The sequence below is a fragment of the Monodon monoceros genome, unplaced genomic scaffold (assembly GCF_005190385.1).
Source record: "Monodon monoceros isolate NGI ecotype Baffin Bay Population unplaced genomic scaffold, NGI_Narwhal_1 Super_Scaffold_12, whole genome shotgun sequence".
Taxonomy (NCBI): Eukaryota; Metazoa; Chordata; class Mammalia; order Artiodactyla; family Monodontidae; genus Monodon; species Monodon monoceros.
This window is the reverse complement of record NW_021703768.1, coordinates 45,838,610-45,851,499: the sequence shown is the minus strand read 5'-3', so window position 1 is coordinate 45,851,499 and position 12,890 is coordinate 45,838,610. Positions and strand designations below refer to the sequence as shown.

Genomic DNA, 12,890 nt, shown 5'->3' with positions numbered 1-12,890 from the left:
TTGGTAGTGTATATATGTCCATGCCTCTCTCTCGCTTTGTCACAGCTCACCCTTCCCCCTCCCCATATCCTCAAGTCCATTCTCTAGTAGGTCTGTGTCTATATTCCTGTCTTACTCCTAGGTTCTTCATGACATTTTTTTTTTCTTAAATTCCATATATATGTGTTAGCATACGGTATTTGTCTTTCTCTTTCTGACTTACTTCACTCTGTATGACAGACTCTAGGTCCATCCACCTCATTGCAAATAGCTCAATTTCGTTTCTTTTTATGGCTGAGTAATATTCCATTGTATATATGTGCCACATCTTCTTTATCCATTCATCCGATGATGGACACTTAGGTTGTTTCCATCTCCTGGCTATTGCAAATAGAGCCGCAATGAACATTTTGGTGCATGACTCTTTTTGAATTTTGGTTTTCTCAGGGTATATGCGCAGTAGTGGGATTGCTGGGTCATATGGTAGTTCTATTTGTAGTTTTTTAAGGAACCTCCATACTGTTCTCCATAGTGGCTGAACCAATTCACATTCCCACCAGCAGTGCAAGAGTGTTCCCTTTTCTCCACACCCTCTCCAGCATTTATGGTTTCTAGATTTTTTGATGATGGCCATTCTGACTGGTGTGAGATGATATCTCATTGTAGTTTTGATTTGCATTTCCCTAATGATTAATGATGTTGAGCATTCTTTCATGTGTTTGTTGGCAGTCTGTATATCTTCTTTGGACAAATGTCTATTTAGGTCTTCTGCCCATTTTTGGACTGGGTTGTTTGTTTTTTTGTTATTGAGCTGCATGAGCTGCTTGTAAATTTTGGAGATTAATCCTTTGTTAGTTGCTTCATTTGCAAATATTTTCTCCCATTCTAAGGGTTGTCTTTTGGTCTTGTTTATGGTTTCCTTTTCTGTGCAAAAGCTTTGAAGTTTCATTAGGTCCCATTTGTTTATTTCTGTTTTTATTTCCATTTCTCTAGGAGGTGGGTCAGAAAGGATCTTGCTGTGATTTATGTCATAGAGTGCTCTGCCTATGTTTTCCTCTAAGAGTTTGATAGTTTCTGGCCTTACATTTAGGTCTTTAATCCATTTTGAGCTTACTTTTGTGTATGGTGTTAGGGAGCGATCTAATCTCATTCTTTTACATGTACCTGTCCAGTTTTCTCAGCACCACTTATTGAAGAGGCTGTCCAGGCTTTTTACTTTAAGGTATCTTTTTTTTTGGCTGCACCGCATGTAATGGGGGATCATAGTTCCCCCACCGGGGATTGAACCTGTGCCCCTGCAGAGGAAGTGTGGAGCGCTAACCACTGGACTGCCAGGGGATTCCCCAACTTTAAGGTGTCTTTTGATGAATCAAATTTCTTAATTTTAATTTAGCCAAATTTATCAATCTCCTGTTATATGGTTAATGGATTTTGCATGTTGAAAATCTTTGCCTTTATTGAACAGGCTATCCTTTCCCCATAATATATTTTTGGACATATATAAAGGATAGTCTCTTCAATAAATGGCGCTGGGAAAACTGGACAGCCGCATGCAAAAGAATGAAACTGGACCATTATCTTTATGCCATACACAAAAATCAACACAAAATAGGTTCAAGATCTGAAACCATAAAACTCCCAGAAGAAAATATGGGGATAAGCTCCTTGACATTAGTCTTGGGTATGATATTTTGGACTTGATGACAAAATCAAAGGCAATAAAAGCAAAAATAAACAAGTGGAACTACATCAAACAAAGAAAGCTTCTGCACAGCAAAGGAAATCATCAACAAAATGAAAAGGCAACCTATATAATGACAGAAAATGTTTTCAAATCATATGTCTAATAAGGGGTTAATATGCAAAATAAATAAATAACTCATACAACTCAACTGTAAAGAGATAAGCAATCTGATTAAAAATGGGTAGAAGACATATGATCCAGCAATCCCATTCCCGGGCATATATCCAGAGAAAACTCTAATTTGAAAAGATACATGCACCCCAATGTTCACAGCAGCACTATTTACAATAGCCAAGACATGGAAGCAACCTAAGTGCCCATCGACAGATGATGGATAAAGAAGATGTGGTGTGTATATACGATGCAATCCTACTCAGCCATAAAAGAGAATGAAATAATGCCATTTACAGCAACATGGATGGACCTAGAGGATGTCATACTGAGTAAAGTAAGTCAGACAGGCAAAGACAAATACCATATGACATCACTTATATGTGGAATCTAAAATATGATACAAATGAACTTATGTACAAAACAGAAACACACTCACAGACATAGGAAACAAATTTATGGTTACCAAATGGGAAAGGGCAGGGAGGAATAAATTATGAGTTTGGGATTAGCAGATACAAACTACTACTGATATATATAAAATAGGTAAACAACAAGGTTCCACCATATAGCACAGGGAATTGTACATATTCAATATCCTCTAATAAACCACAACGGAAAATAATATGAAAAAGAATATATTATATATATGTATATATATAACTGAATCACTTTGCTGTACACCAGAAACTAACACAACATTGTAAATCAACTATGCTTCAATAAAAAAAAAAATGGTTAGAACACTTGAATAGATATTTTCCAAAGAAGACATACAACTGGCCAACAGGTAAATGAAAAGATGCTCAACATCAGTAATCATCAGGGAAAGGCAAATCCAAACTACAATGAGATATGATCTCACACCTCTCTAGAATGGCTATTACTAAAGAGACAAGAAATAACAGTGTTGGTGAGGATGTGGAGAAAAGAGAACCCTTATGCACTGTCGGTGGGAATATAAATTAGTGCAACCACTATGGAAAACAGAATGGAGATTCCTCAAAAAATTAAAAATAGAATTACCATATGATCCAGCAATCCCATTTCTGGGTATATAATCAAAGGAAACGAAATTATAATCGTGAAGAGATATCGCTATTCCCATGTTCACTGCAGCATTATTAATGACAGCCAAGGTATGGAAACAAAGTGTCCATCAACGGATGAATGGATAAAGAAAACATCTGATACACACACACACACACACACACACAGACACACACACACATAATGGAATATGATTTAGCCATAAAACAGAAGGAAGTCCTGCCATTTGCAATAACATGGATGGACCCTGAGGTATTTATGTTAAGTGAAATGAGAGAAAGACAATGTATATTCTCATTTATATGTGAAATCTAAAAAAACCTGAACTTATAGATATAGAGAACAGATCCGTGGTTAACAGAAGTCAGGGAAGGTAGGCAAAATGGGTAAAGGGGGTCAAAAGGTACAGGCTTCCTATTATAAGATAAGTAAGTCCCTGGGATGTAATGTAAAGCATGGTGACTCTAGCTAACGATACTGTATTGTATATTTGAATGTTATTGAGAGAGTAGATCTTAAAATTTATTATCACACAAGGAAAAAATATTGTAACTATATGTGGCGATATAAACTGTGTTAGCCATTTCACTGTATATATATATATATATATATATACACACACACATATATATATATATATACACATACATATATCAAATCATAATGCTGTACACCTAAAACTAATGCAGTATTATATGTCAACTAGATCTCAATAAAAAAAATCTTTCCCTACCCTATGCTCTGCAAGTTGGTTACTTATATTTCCTACTGATATTTTGTTTTGTTCTTACTCTTTAAGTCCTTACTCCATCTGAAGTAGATTTTTTGTACATGGTGTGTGTTATGGGCTAAAAATTGTTTCCCTTCAAAATTCATATAATGAAGCTCTAGTCCCCAGTACTTCAGAATACGACTGTATTTAGAGATAGGGCCTTAAAAAGGTGATTAAGGTTAAATGAGGTCATTTGGGTGGGCCCTGATCCAGTCTAACTGCTGTCCTTGTAACAGGAAATTTGGACATACAAGGGGACACCAGGGATGCTCTCTCACAGAGGAATGATCACGTGAGGACACGATGAGAAGGCAGCCACCTGCAGTCAAAGAGAGAGGCCTCAGGAGGAACCAAGCCTGCCCACACCTTGATCCTGGACTTGTAGCCCCCAGAACTGTGAGAAAGTAAATTTCTGTTGTTTAAGCCACCCAGTCTGTGGTATTCTGTTAGGGTAGCCCTAGAAAACTAATACAGTGTAAGATACGGATTTCATTTTTTTTTAATATGGAAAAATCAATTTTCTACTTCCATTTACTGAATAGTTTCCTTTCCTCAATGATCTATCATGTTTCCTCTGCCATATACCAAAGTTCCATATATAAGTGGATCTATTTCTAGGCTCTTTATTCCATTGGTCAGTCTATCCCTGTGAGAGGACCAAATTTTCTTAATTGCTCTAGCTTAATTATAAGTTGTGATAACTGGTAAAGAAAGACCTTCCCGCTTCTAATTCTTCTTTAAGTTAGTTTGCTATTTTTGATCACTTACACTTTCAAAGTTTGCAATCAGCTTGTCAAGTTTCACTAAAAGTCATATTGGGATTCCACTTGTAATTACGTTAAATCTACAGAACTACAGATAAATATTTTGTAATTAAAGATTTATCTCTATTGGAAAGTACATTTATTTTCTTTTTTGTTCTACTAATAACAATTTTAGTTCTGTCCACACGATGGCACCACGAACCAAAAAATCAGATTTTCATAATTGGACAGAAGGTCCCATAACACATATACATGTTAATATTTTATTAAATGCTCAAATGTTTTGGAGGATAGACCTGAATTTCACATGGCATGTTCAACAGTCCATAAAATGCTTAAGTACATTTGGTAAAGAGATATACTATAGTATATGATAATCAAAGAATGGAAATAATAATGAAAAATATCATACTATTCTTCATAGTCCTTTTATCATAGAAAGTCATAAACAGATATAGATTAAAAAGTTCATTATCAACCGAGAAAATAAAGGCAAGGTGTAAAATTAACTCTGGAAATTTAGGTAGTATTTTCTAAACCTGCAAGCCTACTACAGGCTAGTAAATAAGTTTGCATAAATCTGGGGAGCAAAGGTCACCCCTAGGTTTATCTTTAAAGAGGAGGATTGCGTAATTCTTCATATCCACCACCAGGCCCGCGCCTGTTCCAACCCTGATAATCATGGGGTAAATTCTACTTTCACTTTATGAGAAACATGCCTTGGCTTGCCCTGAACAGCTTACAGAATCAAAAAGGAGGAGTCACAAAAGACTTTCCCTTTCTACTCTGTAATGCCAATGAAACTCCTTTCTACATTATGTGGGAAATACTTGAGACAGAATCTTCGAAAGCATGCACATTTAATTAACTGATACCATGCATACCCTGATGGTATCTGTACTGGAGCCAACCGTTTTCTAGGTACCTTCCAGGGGGTTATTAATCTGGTATTCTATATAGCACTGGAAATTAGTATCAAAAAACTGTTTAACACATCTTAACTTGGATTTAAAAATCTGTCTATTGCCAATTAACATAACTTGGATGTTCTACTAAATATATATAGAGGGAATAGTTAACTTAAATTCGTTAAACCCCAGATTCCTCATCTGTAAAATGGGAATAACAATATTTCCTACTTAGAATGGATGTAGAATTAAATAAGGCTTTTCAAAATACTAAGCACGGTACCCTGCACATAAATGCACTACTGTCATTAGAACAAGAAACAATGGCGGTCCCAGGTTAGCAAGTCTGAATCGTAAAATCTGGAAATAGGAAACTAAGCCATGTTTTAGCTCACTTGGCTATGCTCCTCCCTCATGCTACCAATCCTCTCCACTTGGAAGGCCTAGGATTGACTCTCCCAGCACCAGAGCAGCCACGTGGCTTAATGAGCCATTTTAAACGACGCATTCCGCATAACCCCTTCGGAATAAGAAGTGATAGATGATTTAGATTGTAAAACCATAGTTAGCACCAGGAGCACTTTTAAACCACTTACTGTCAAAGAAAGCCCATATAGTCATTAACCGCTGCCCACTCGGACTAACTGCGCTTCTAGAACATTCCACGAGATGGCGCCTTTGCTCCCCGTCTTCGGTCATTCTGAACGCGAAGCCTTCCCAAGGAGCTGGCCTCCCTCTCCAAGGTTAAGGGCCTGACCTCCGACAAAGGCTTGCTCTAAGGTGATGGGCAGAGGCCACACGGGCCTAAGTGGGACTTGGCCATGGTCAGCCGGCCGGCCCCAGCCGAAGTTCGCTTCATTCAGAAGCGGCGGGGAGCTCGGAACACCCTGTTCCGCGGACCCTTGTCTTTCAGGGGCACGGCCTCCCCGCAGGGCCCCTGTAGACAGGAGCTAACGGGGTAAAACTGCGGGGGCGGCCGCAGCCCAGAAGGTCTCCAGGTGGCCACCGGGAAGCCTCACGTGACTGTGCAGTGGCTCCGGCCACACTCACACCTTGACACCGGACGCGTCAGGTTGTAGGGCGGTGAGGAAGGGCTGTGCACGGGAGGGAACCTGCGAGGACCGCAGCACCCGGCGGGGCTCTGATCACTGCACCGCCCGCCGCGGGGCGGGTGGGGGCGGAGCCAGGCGTCGGCCCTAGGGTTTCTACTTCAAACCCAGAAGCTCGGAACATTCCAAGAATGAGATGGCGGTCACGGGGACGGCCGGACGCCTGTGTCCGCCTCCCCATCGGGGTGAGCGCTCCCCGCGGCCGGCAAGCGGCTCGCAAGCTGGAAACCACCAGCCCGTCGCAGCCTCCCGCTCGGCCCCGGACGCTCTTGAGGCCGGTGGGCGGGGCGTCACCCGTGATGTAGCATCCCGTTTCGATTCTCCGCCCCCTTCTCCGCCCGTATATAAGACTTCTCCGGGCGTTCACACTCGTACAAGTGAACGAAGGCGTCGGGCGTGGGAGGTTGGTGGCAGCGGCTGGGGCTCGAGGGTAGAGGCTGGCTCGGTCGCGTGTCCTTGCCTCGGAGGTGTCAGCGGGCAGTGCAGGGTGGCGAGGGGACCATGGAGCTCTTGCGGACTATCACCTACCAGCCGGCCGCCGGCACCAAGATGTGCGAGCAGGCGCTGGGCAAGGCTTGCGGCGGGGACTCGAAGAAGAAGCGGCCGCAGCCGCCCCCCGAGGAGCCGCAGCCGCCGCAGCCCCAGGTGCAGGTGCAGCCGGCCGCCTCGCACCACCATCACCACCACTCGCACTCGGGGGCCGAGATCTCGAGGATTATCGTCGACCCCACCACGGGGAAGCGCTACTGCCGAGGCAAAGTGCTGGGAAAGGTGACGAGCGGCGGGCGCCCTGCTGCCAGGCGGGAGGGAGGTCTGCCCGGGCATTCCCCGGGCCGGGCCGGACGCCGCGCCCACCGCTTCTCGGCGTCTCGGGAGGCCGATCCCGGCGCGACGTGGGCTGCTCACCTGCCCTCCTCTGGCTTTTGTGCGCTGGCAGTGCAGGGATCGATTTCACATCCTTCACATCCTTAGCCGCGGCTCAGTCTGCGTCCCGCCGCCCAAAGACATTGATCTTGAGGCCAGAAGCGAGGGCTTTCTATACCAGACCTAACTCTCTCGAGCTGCCCCCACAGAGGATTTTCTTGACAAGTCTCTTCATACCCTATTTCTCATCTCCCCAACCCCAAGCCCCCCCTCCGGAAAGCTCCTCTCTGTAAAGGGAGAAGGGGCACTGTTTTAACTTACTGTTTTCAGGAATGCTTTTCCCTTCGTGAAAGAGCTTTTAAAAAGTAGACCGCATCCCTCTGTCCGCCCTTCCTCTCCCATATTTTTGCTTTTCTTTCTCATTTACATATATATATATATATATATATATATATATATAAAATCTGCCGTCCATGTCCCTGCCATACTCAATTCCGTCTCGGCTTTGTTTCCTTTCAGGGTGGCTTTGCAAAATGTTACGAGATGACAGATTTGACAAACAACAAAGTCTACGCTGCAAAAATTATTCCTCACAGCAGAGTAGCCAAACCTCATCAAAGGGAAAAGGTGTGTATGACTGTTGAGTAAAGTATTTTCTTTGTGTGCAAGATGGCCCTTCCCTTTTAGGAAAATGTCTTCTGCATGTGTAAGACTGGCTTTTCAGAGGTGAGGGAGGCTAATAAGACTGATCTTGCTCTTTTCTTTTAGATTGACAAAGAAATAGAGCTTCACAGAATTCTCCATCACAAGCATGTAGTGCAGTTTTACCACTACTTTGAGGATAAAGAAAACATTTACATTCTTTTGGAATATTGCAGTAGAAGGGTAAGTGTTCACTCCTATTTGAATGCATTTACTTCCCGCAAACTGATATGGCATTCAAACTGAACTTTATCTGGGAATTTCGTTGTGGAGGTAATTATTACACTGCAGCATTAACTTTCATCACTCATCCTGCACAAGGAAACCCCTGATTTTCGTAACTTTGTTTGACAGATTCTCTTTTTTCCTTCTCCTCTTCCCAGTCCATGGCTCATATCTTGAAAGCAAGGAAGGTGTTGACAGAGCCGGAAGTCCGATACTACCTCAGGCAGATTGTGTCTGGACTGAAGTACCTTCATGAACAAGAAATCTTGCACAGAGATCTCAAACTAGGTAAGCCTTTCACTCCAAATGATGACTTTTGTGTCAGAGAGGTGTGCTGTCTCTCTTCCTTTTTTTTTACATATTAATGTTCTTAGTTGGGATCTAACCAGTGCAATCTTGCTTATGAATGATGGCTTTCACTTGAAGCAACTGGCTGCCTGCCTGTTGAGTGGATGTGTGTGTACTTGGTTAGAACAGCTTTCCAAGGGAATTCAGATTTCTTTTTTTTTAATCATCTAGGAAACTTTTTTATTAATGAAGCCATGGAACTAAAAGTTGGGGACTTTGGTTTGGCAGCCAGGCTGGAACCCTTGGAACACAGAAGGAGGTAAGAGTCAGAAGGATACATCCTGATAGGGTTTTGTGGAGATCAAATATGCCCTTTTTATTTTCCAGTTAATGTTTCAAAGGCCAGTTGATACTAAAATCTATAAACCGCTACAGTGTTAATTGAAGGAAACACTTATCCAGTGCCACTATGGGCCAGGCAGAGTACCTTATGCCCATAAGTTGATTATGAAACAAATCTGTCTTATATTTGCCTGAAATATATAAATATGTCCTGCTGTACCTGGTCTCAGTTGGCTTAAAACACTTTGTCATGTGGCTGAAAAAAATTGTACACACATTAAAAAAAAATTACCAAGTCACTTGGTCAAATGTCAGTTGTTTACATGCCAGAAATCAAAAGTCAGATGTTTCCAAATAGAAATTCAACATAGTGCTTTTAAGGTTTTATCCAGAGAACTAAGTTTAAACAGTAGAATAGTTCCTAATGAGATCTTCATATTTTGTTTTCCTAGAACGATATGTGGTACCCCAAATTATCTTTCTCCTGAAGTCCTCAACAAACAAGGACACGGCTGTGAATCAGACATTTGGGCCTTAGGCTGTGTAATGTAAGTAAATGCACCAAAATAATCAAAAAGCAAATTTGGATGTAGGTTTTTAACACTCGAAAAGAGTCGCTTTTTGACCGTTCCTAAAGAAGTGTTTCCTCGCATACAGGTATACAATGTTATTAGGAAGACCCCCATTTGAAACTACAAACCTGAAAGAAACTTACAGGTGCATAAGAGAAGCAAGGTATACAATGCCCTCTTCATTGCTGGCTCCTGCTAAGCACTTAATAGCCAGCATGTTGTCCAAAAATCCAGAAGATCGTCCCAGTTTGGATGACATCATTCGACATGATTTTTTTTTGCAGGTTGGTGCATTTTTTTTTTTTTTTGGGCGTCTTTTTATGACATGTTCTTGATCCTAATTTCCCAGCAGGAGGTTACTGAAGATCTTGTCTTTTACTTCATAGGGCTTCACTCCAGACAGACTGTCTTCTAGCTGTTGTCATACAGTTCCAGATTTCCACTTGTCAAGCCCAGCTAAGAATTTCTTTAAGAAGGCAGCCGCTGCTCTTTTTGGTGGCAAAAAAGACAAAGCAAGATATATTGACACACACAGTAAGTTATAAGACTTCTTCTGTTCTTCTGTGCCCAATATTATAGATAAAGTGGACAAGTTAGTTAAAAGAGGCTTTTATATTAACATAATTTTGGCCTGTATGTTTGTAGACTCTTTGACTTTTTGTAGCGTAAAAAATCCACACTGCAAATTGTGGTCGATAGCTTTTTGTTTCATATGCATTAAAGTGTGCTTCTTGCATAATTGCAGTTGATGGCAAAGATAAAAGTAAAAGCTGATGGTTTTGCCTTGGATGCTCTTAAGTTGGTTATTAATGCAAAAGGAGGAAACATGGCTAGCTCTGTTTCTACCTTGTTTGGATAGGATAATGCTCATAATTCTTTTCCTTGATTTACAGATAAAGTGGCTAAAGAAGATGAAGAAATTTACAAGCTTAGGCATGATTTGAAAAAGACTTCGATAACTCAGCAACCCAGCAAACATAGGACAGATGAGGTGTGCCAAAGAAGAGTAAAATAGTTATAAACACTTTATATCATGTTCATTCTTTGTTAATTGTCGCCTGGATCACATATTTACTTAAAGTTTTCTTTCCAACCCTTTAAAAGGGAAGATTTTTATCTCTTAGTTTAACAATGCATGCAATTGAGTTACCGAAATAGCTTTTACCTGGCTTGTGTCCATTGCTTTTTGATAAGCTTTCCTACTAATTGCCACAATCTCATCTTAAACTAGAATTCTCAACCCCCAGTGAATTTTGAACGCTTGACTATGGCCTGGCTCTTCTCTCTTCTAGGAACTCCAGCCACCTACCACTACAGTTGCCAGATCTGGAACACCCGCAGCGGAAAACAGGCAGCAGATTGGAGATGCTATTCGGATGATAGTCAGAGGAACTCTTGGCAGCTGCAGCAGTAGCAGTGAATGTAAGTTGTCGTCAATTGCGTTTTAAATAATGACGCTCTGAATGCCAGTGCTCAATACTAAGTAACTGACGTCAGTTTGGTTTTTGGCCTGATTTAACACAGAAGAAGCAAAATTAGAGGACTGGAACAATTTTGAGTCCTCCCTCCTTAGATTTAGTGAAGGGAGACTTAGCACCTACCATAGCCTGAGGTTTGGTTGTTAATTATTTTCTAAATTTCTCTGACTTTCCAGGCCTCGAGGACAGTACCATGGGAAGTGTCGCAGACACAGTGGCAAGAGTCCTTCGAGGATGTCTAGAAAACATGCCAGAAGCTGACTGCATCCCCAAAGAGCAGCTGAGCACTTCCTTTCAGTGGGTCACCAAATGGGTCGACTACTCTAATAAATATGGCTTTGGGTACCAGCTCTCAGACCACACTGTAGGCGTCCTCTTCAACAACGGTGCTCACATGAGCCTCCTTCCAGATAAAAAGTAAGCGTGTTCAGTTAAGGAAGCCCCTGTCAGTTCTTTAGTTTTGCCCTAAGGAAACCTGAAAATAGTGACTAACTGCTTCCATTTTTCCTTCTGTTCTCCGTATTGTTCCCGTTCTTTAGAACAGTTCACTATTATGCAGAGCTTGGCCAATGCTCTGTTTTCCCAGCAACAGATGCCCCCGAACAATTCATTAGTCAAGTGACGGTGCTGAAATACTTCTCTCATTACATGGAGGAAAACCTCATGGATGTAAGTACTGTGGCTTCCCAGCAGTGATGTTTGCAGTGTAGTCCACAGAGCAGTGGCATCTGTGTAACCTCAACACTTTAAGGCATGCAGCCTCTTATGTCCCACCCTCAATCTGCTGGATCAGAATCTCCGGGTGGTGGGACCAGGAATCTCCAGGCCATCCTGGCACTTGCTTAAGTTTGATAGGCATTTGCTTAGAAGAACTGAGTGCACACACAGCAAAGCTTTTCTAGGCACTAAGTCTCCCAATCTCTCCCAGGGTGGAGATCTGCCTAGTGTTACTGATGTTCGAAGACCTCGGCTCTACCTCCTTCAGTGGCTAAAATCTGATAAGGCCTTAATGATGCTCTTCAATGATGGCACCTTTCAGGTAAATGAACCCTTGAGGAAAGCACACGTTTAGATCCCCCCAAAATGATTTTTACCTAGCCAATTTAATCATTGACGAAACTCTTCACACCTTGAGTATTTAGAGAGATCTAATATCTATGTCTGCTTTTTAAAGGTGAATTTCTACCACGATCATACGAAAATAATTATCTGTAGCCAGAATGAAGAATACCTTCTCACCTACATCAATGAGGACAGGATGTCTACAACGTTTAGACTGACAACTCTGCTGGTGTCTGGCTGTTCATTAGAATTAAAGAATCGAATGGAATATGCTCTGAACATGCTCTTACAGAGGTGTAACTGAGAGACTTTTTGAATGGATCCTATGGGACTCCTCTTTTCCACTGTGAGATCTACAGGGAAGCCAGTAGAATGATCTACAGCACGTTGAAGAAGGTGGACAGGTGGCGGTACGAAAACAATTCCTCCGTGGCCTGCTGGACCTGGTGGAACCAGACCAGGCAGAGGCACACAGTTCTGGACCTTGGACAAGCTGAGAGTGAACCCGAATGCAGTTTTCCTTGACGTACCTGTTTCAAAAGGTTTTTCAGACAATTTCGCAGAAAGGTGCATTGACTTAACTTCTCTCTGTGGAGAGCACTTCAGACAGAGGACTTGGAACTGTGAATATACTTCCTGAAGGGGAGGGAGAAGGGAGGACGCTCCCATGTTGTTTAAAGGCTGTAATTGGAGCAGCTTTTGGCTGCTTAACTGTGAACTATGGCCATATATAATTTTCTTTTTTTTTTTTGAAGACACTTGTGGCTGGAAAAGTGCATTCCTTGTTAATAAACTTTTTATTTATTACAGCCCAAAGAGCAGTATTTATTATCAGTTTTTTTTTTTATGTTGACCATTTTAAACTGTTGGCAATAAAGAGTATGAAAAAGCAGAAACAGTGATCTCCTGTCTTTGGTGTG

General features: G+C 41.7%; 1 protein-coding gene across 1 annotated transcript; it reads left to right on the top strand.

Moving 5' to 3' along the window:
* The first annotated feature begins 6,710 nt into the window (after window positions 1-6,710).
* PLK2 (polo like kinase 2) lies at window positions 6,711-12,866 on the top strand. The gene is made up of 14 exons (XM_029219046.1): window positions 6,711-7,208; window positions 7,821-7,928; window positions 8,070-8,186; window positions 8,387-8,516; window positions 8,748-8,835; window positions 9,311-9,406; window positions 9,516-9,714; window positions 9,817-9,964; window positions 10,324-10,421; window positions 10,723-10,852; window positions 11,085-11,325; window positions 11,448-11,577; window positions 11,837-11,947; window positions 12,083-12,866. Exons 1-14 carry the CDS (start codon window positions 6,939-6,941, stop codon window positions 12,272-12,274), a joined length of 2,058 nt encoding a protein of 685 aa, XP_029074879.1. The 5' UTR covers window positions 6,711-6,938; the 3' UTR covers window positions 12,275-12,866.
* The last annotated feature ends 24 nt before the right edge of the window (window positions 12,867-12,890 follow it).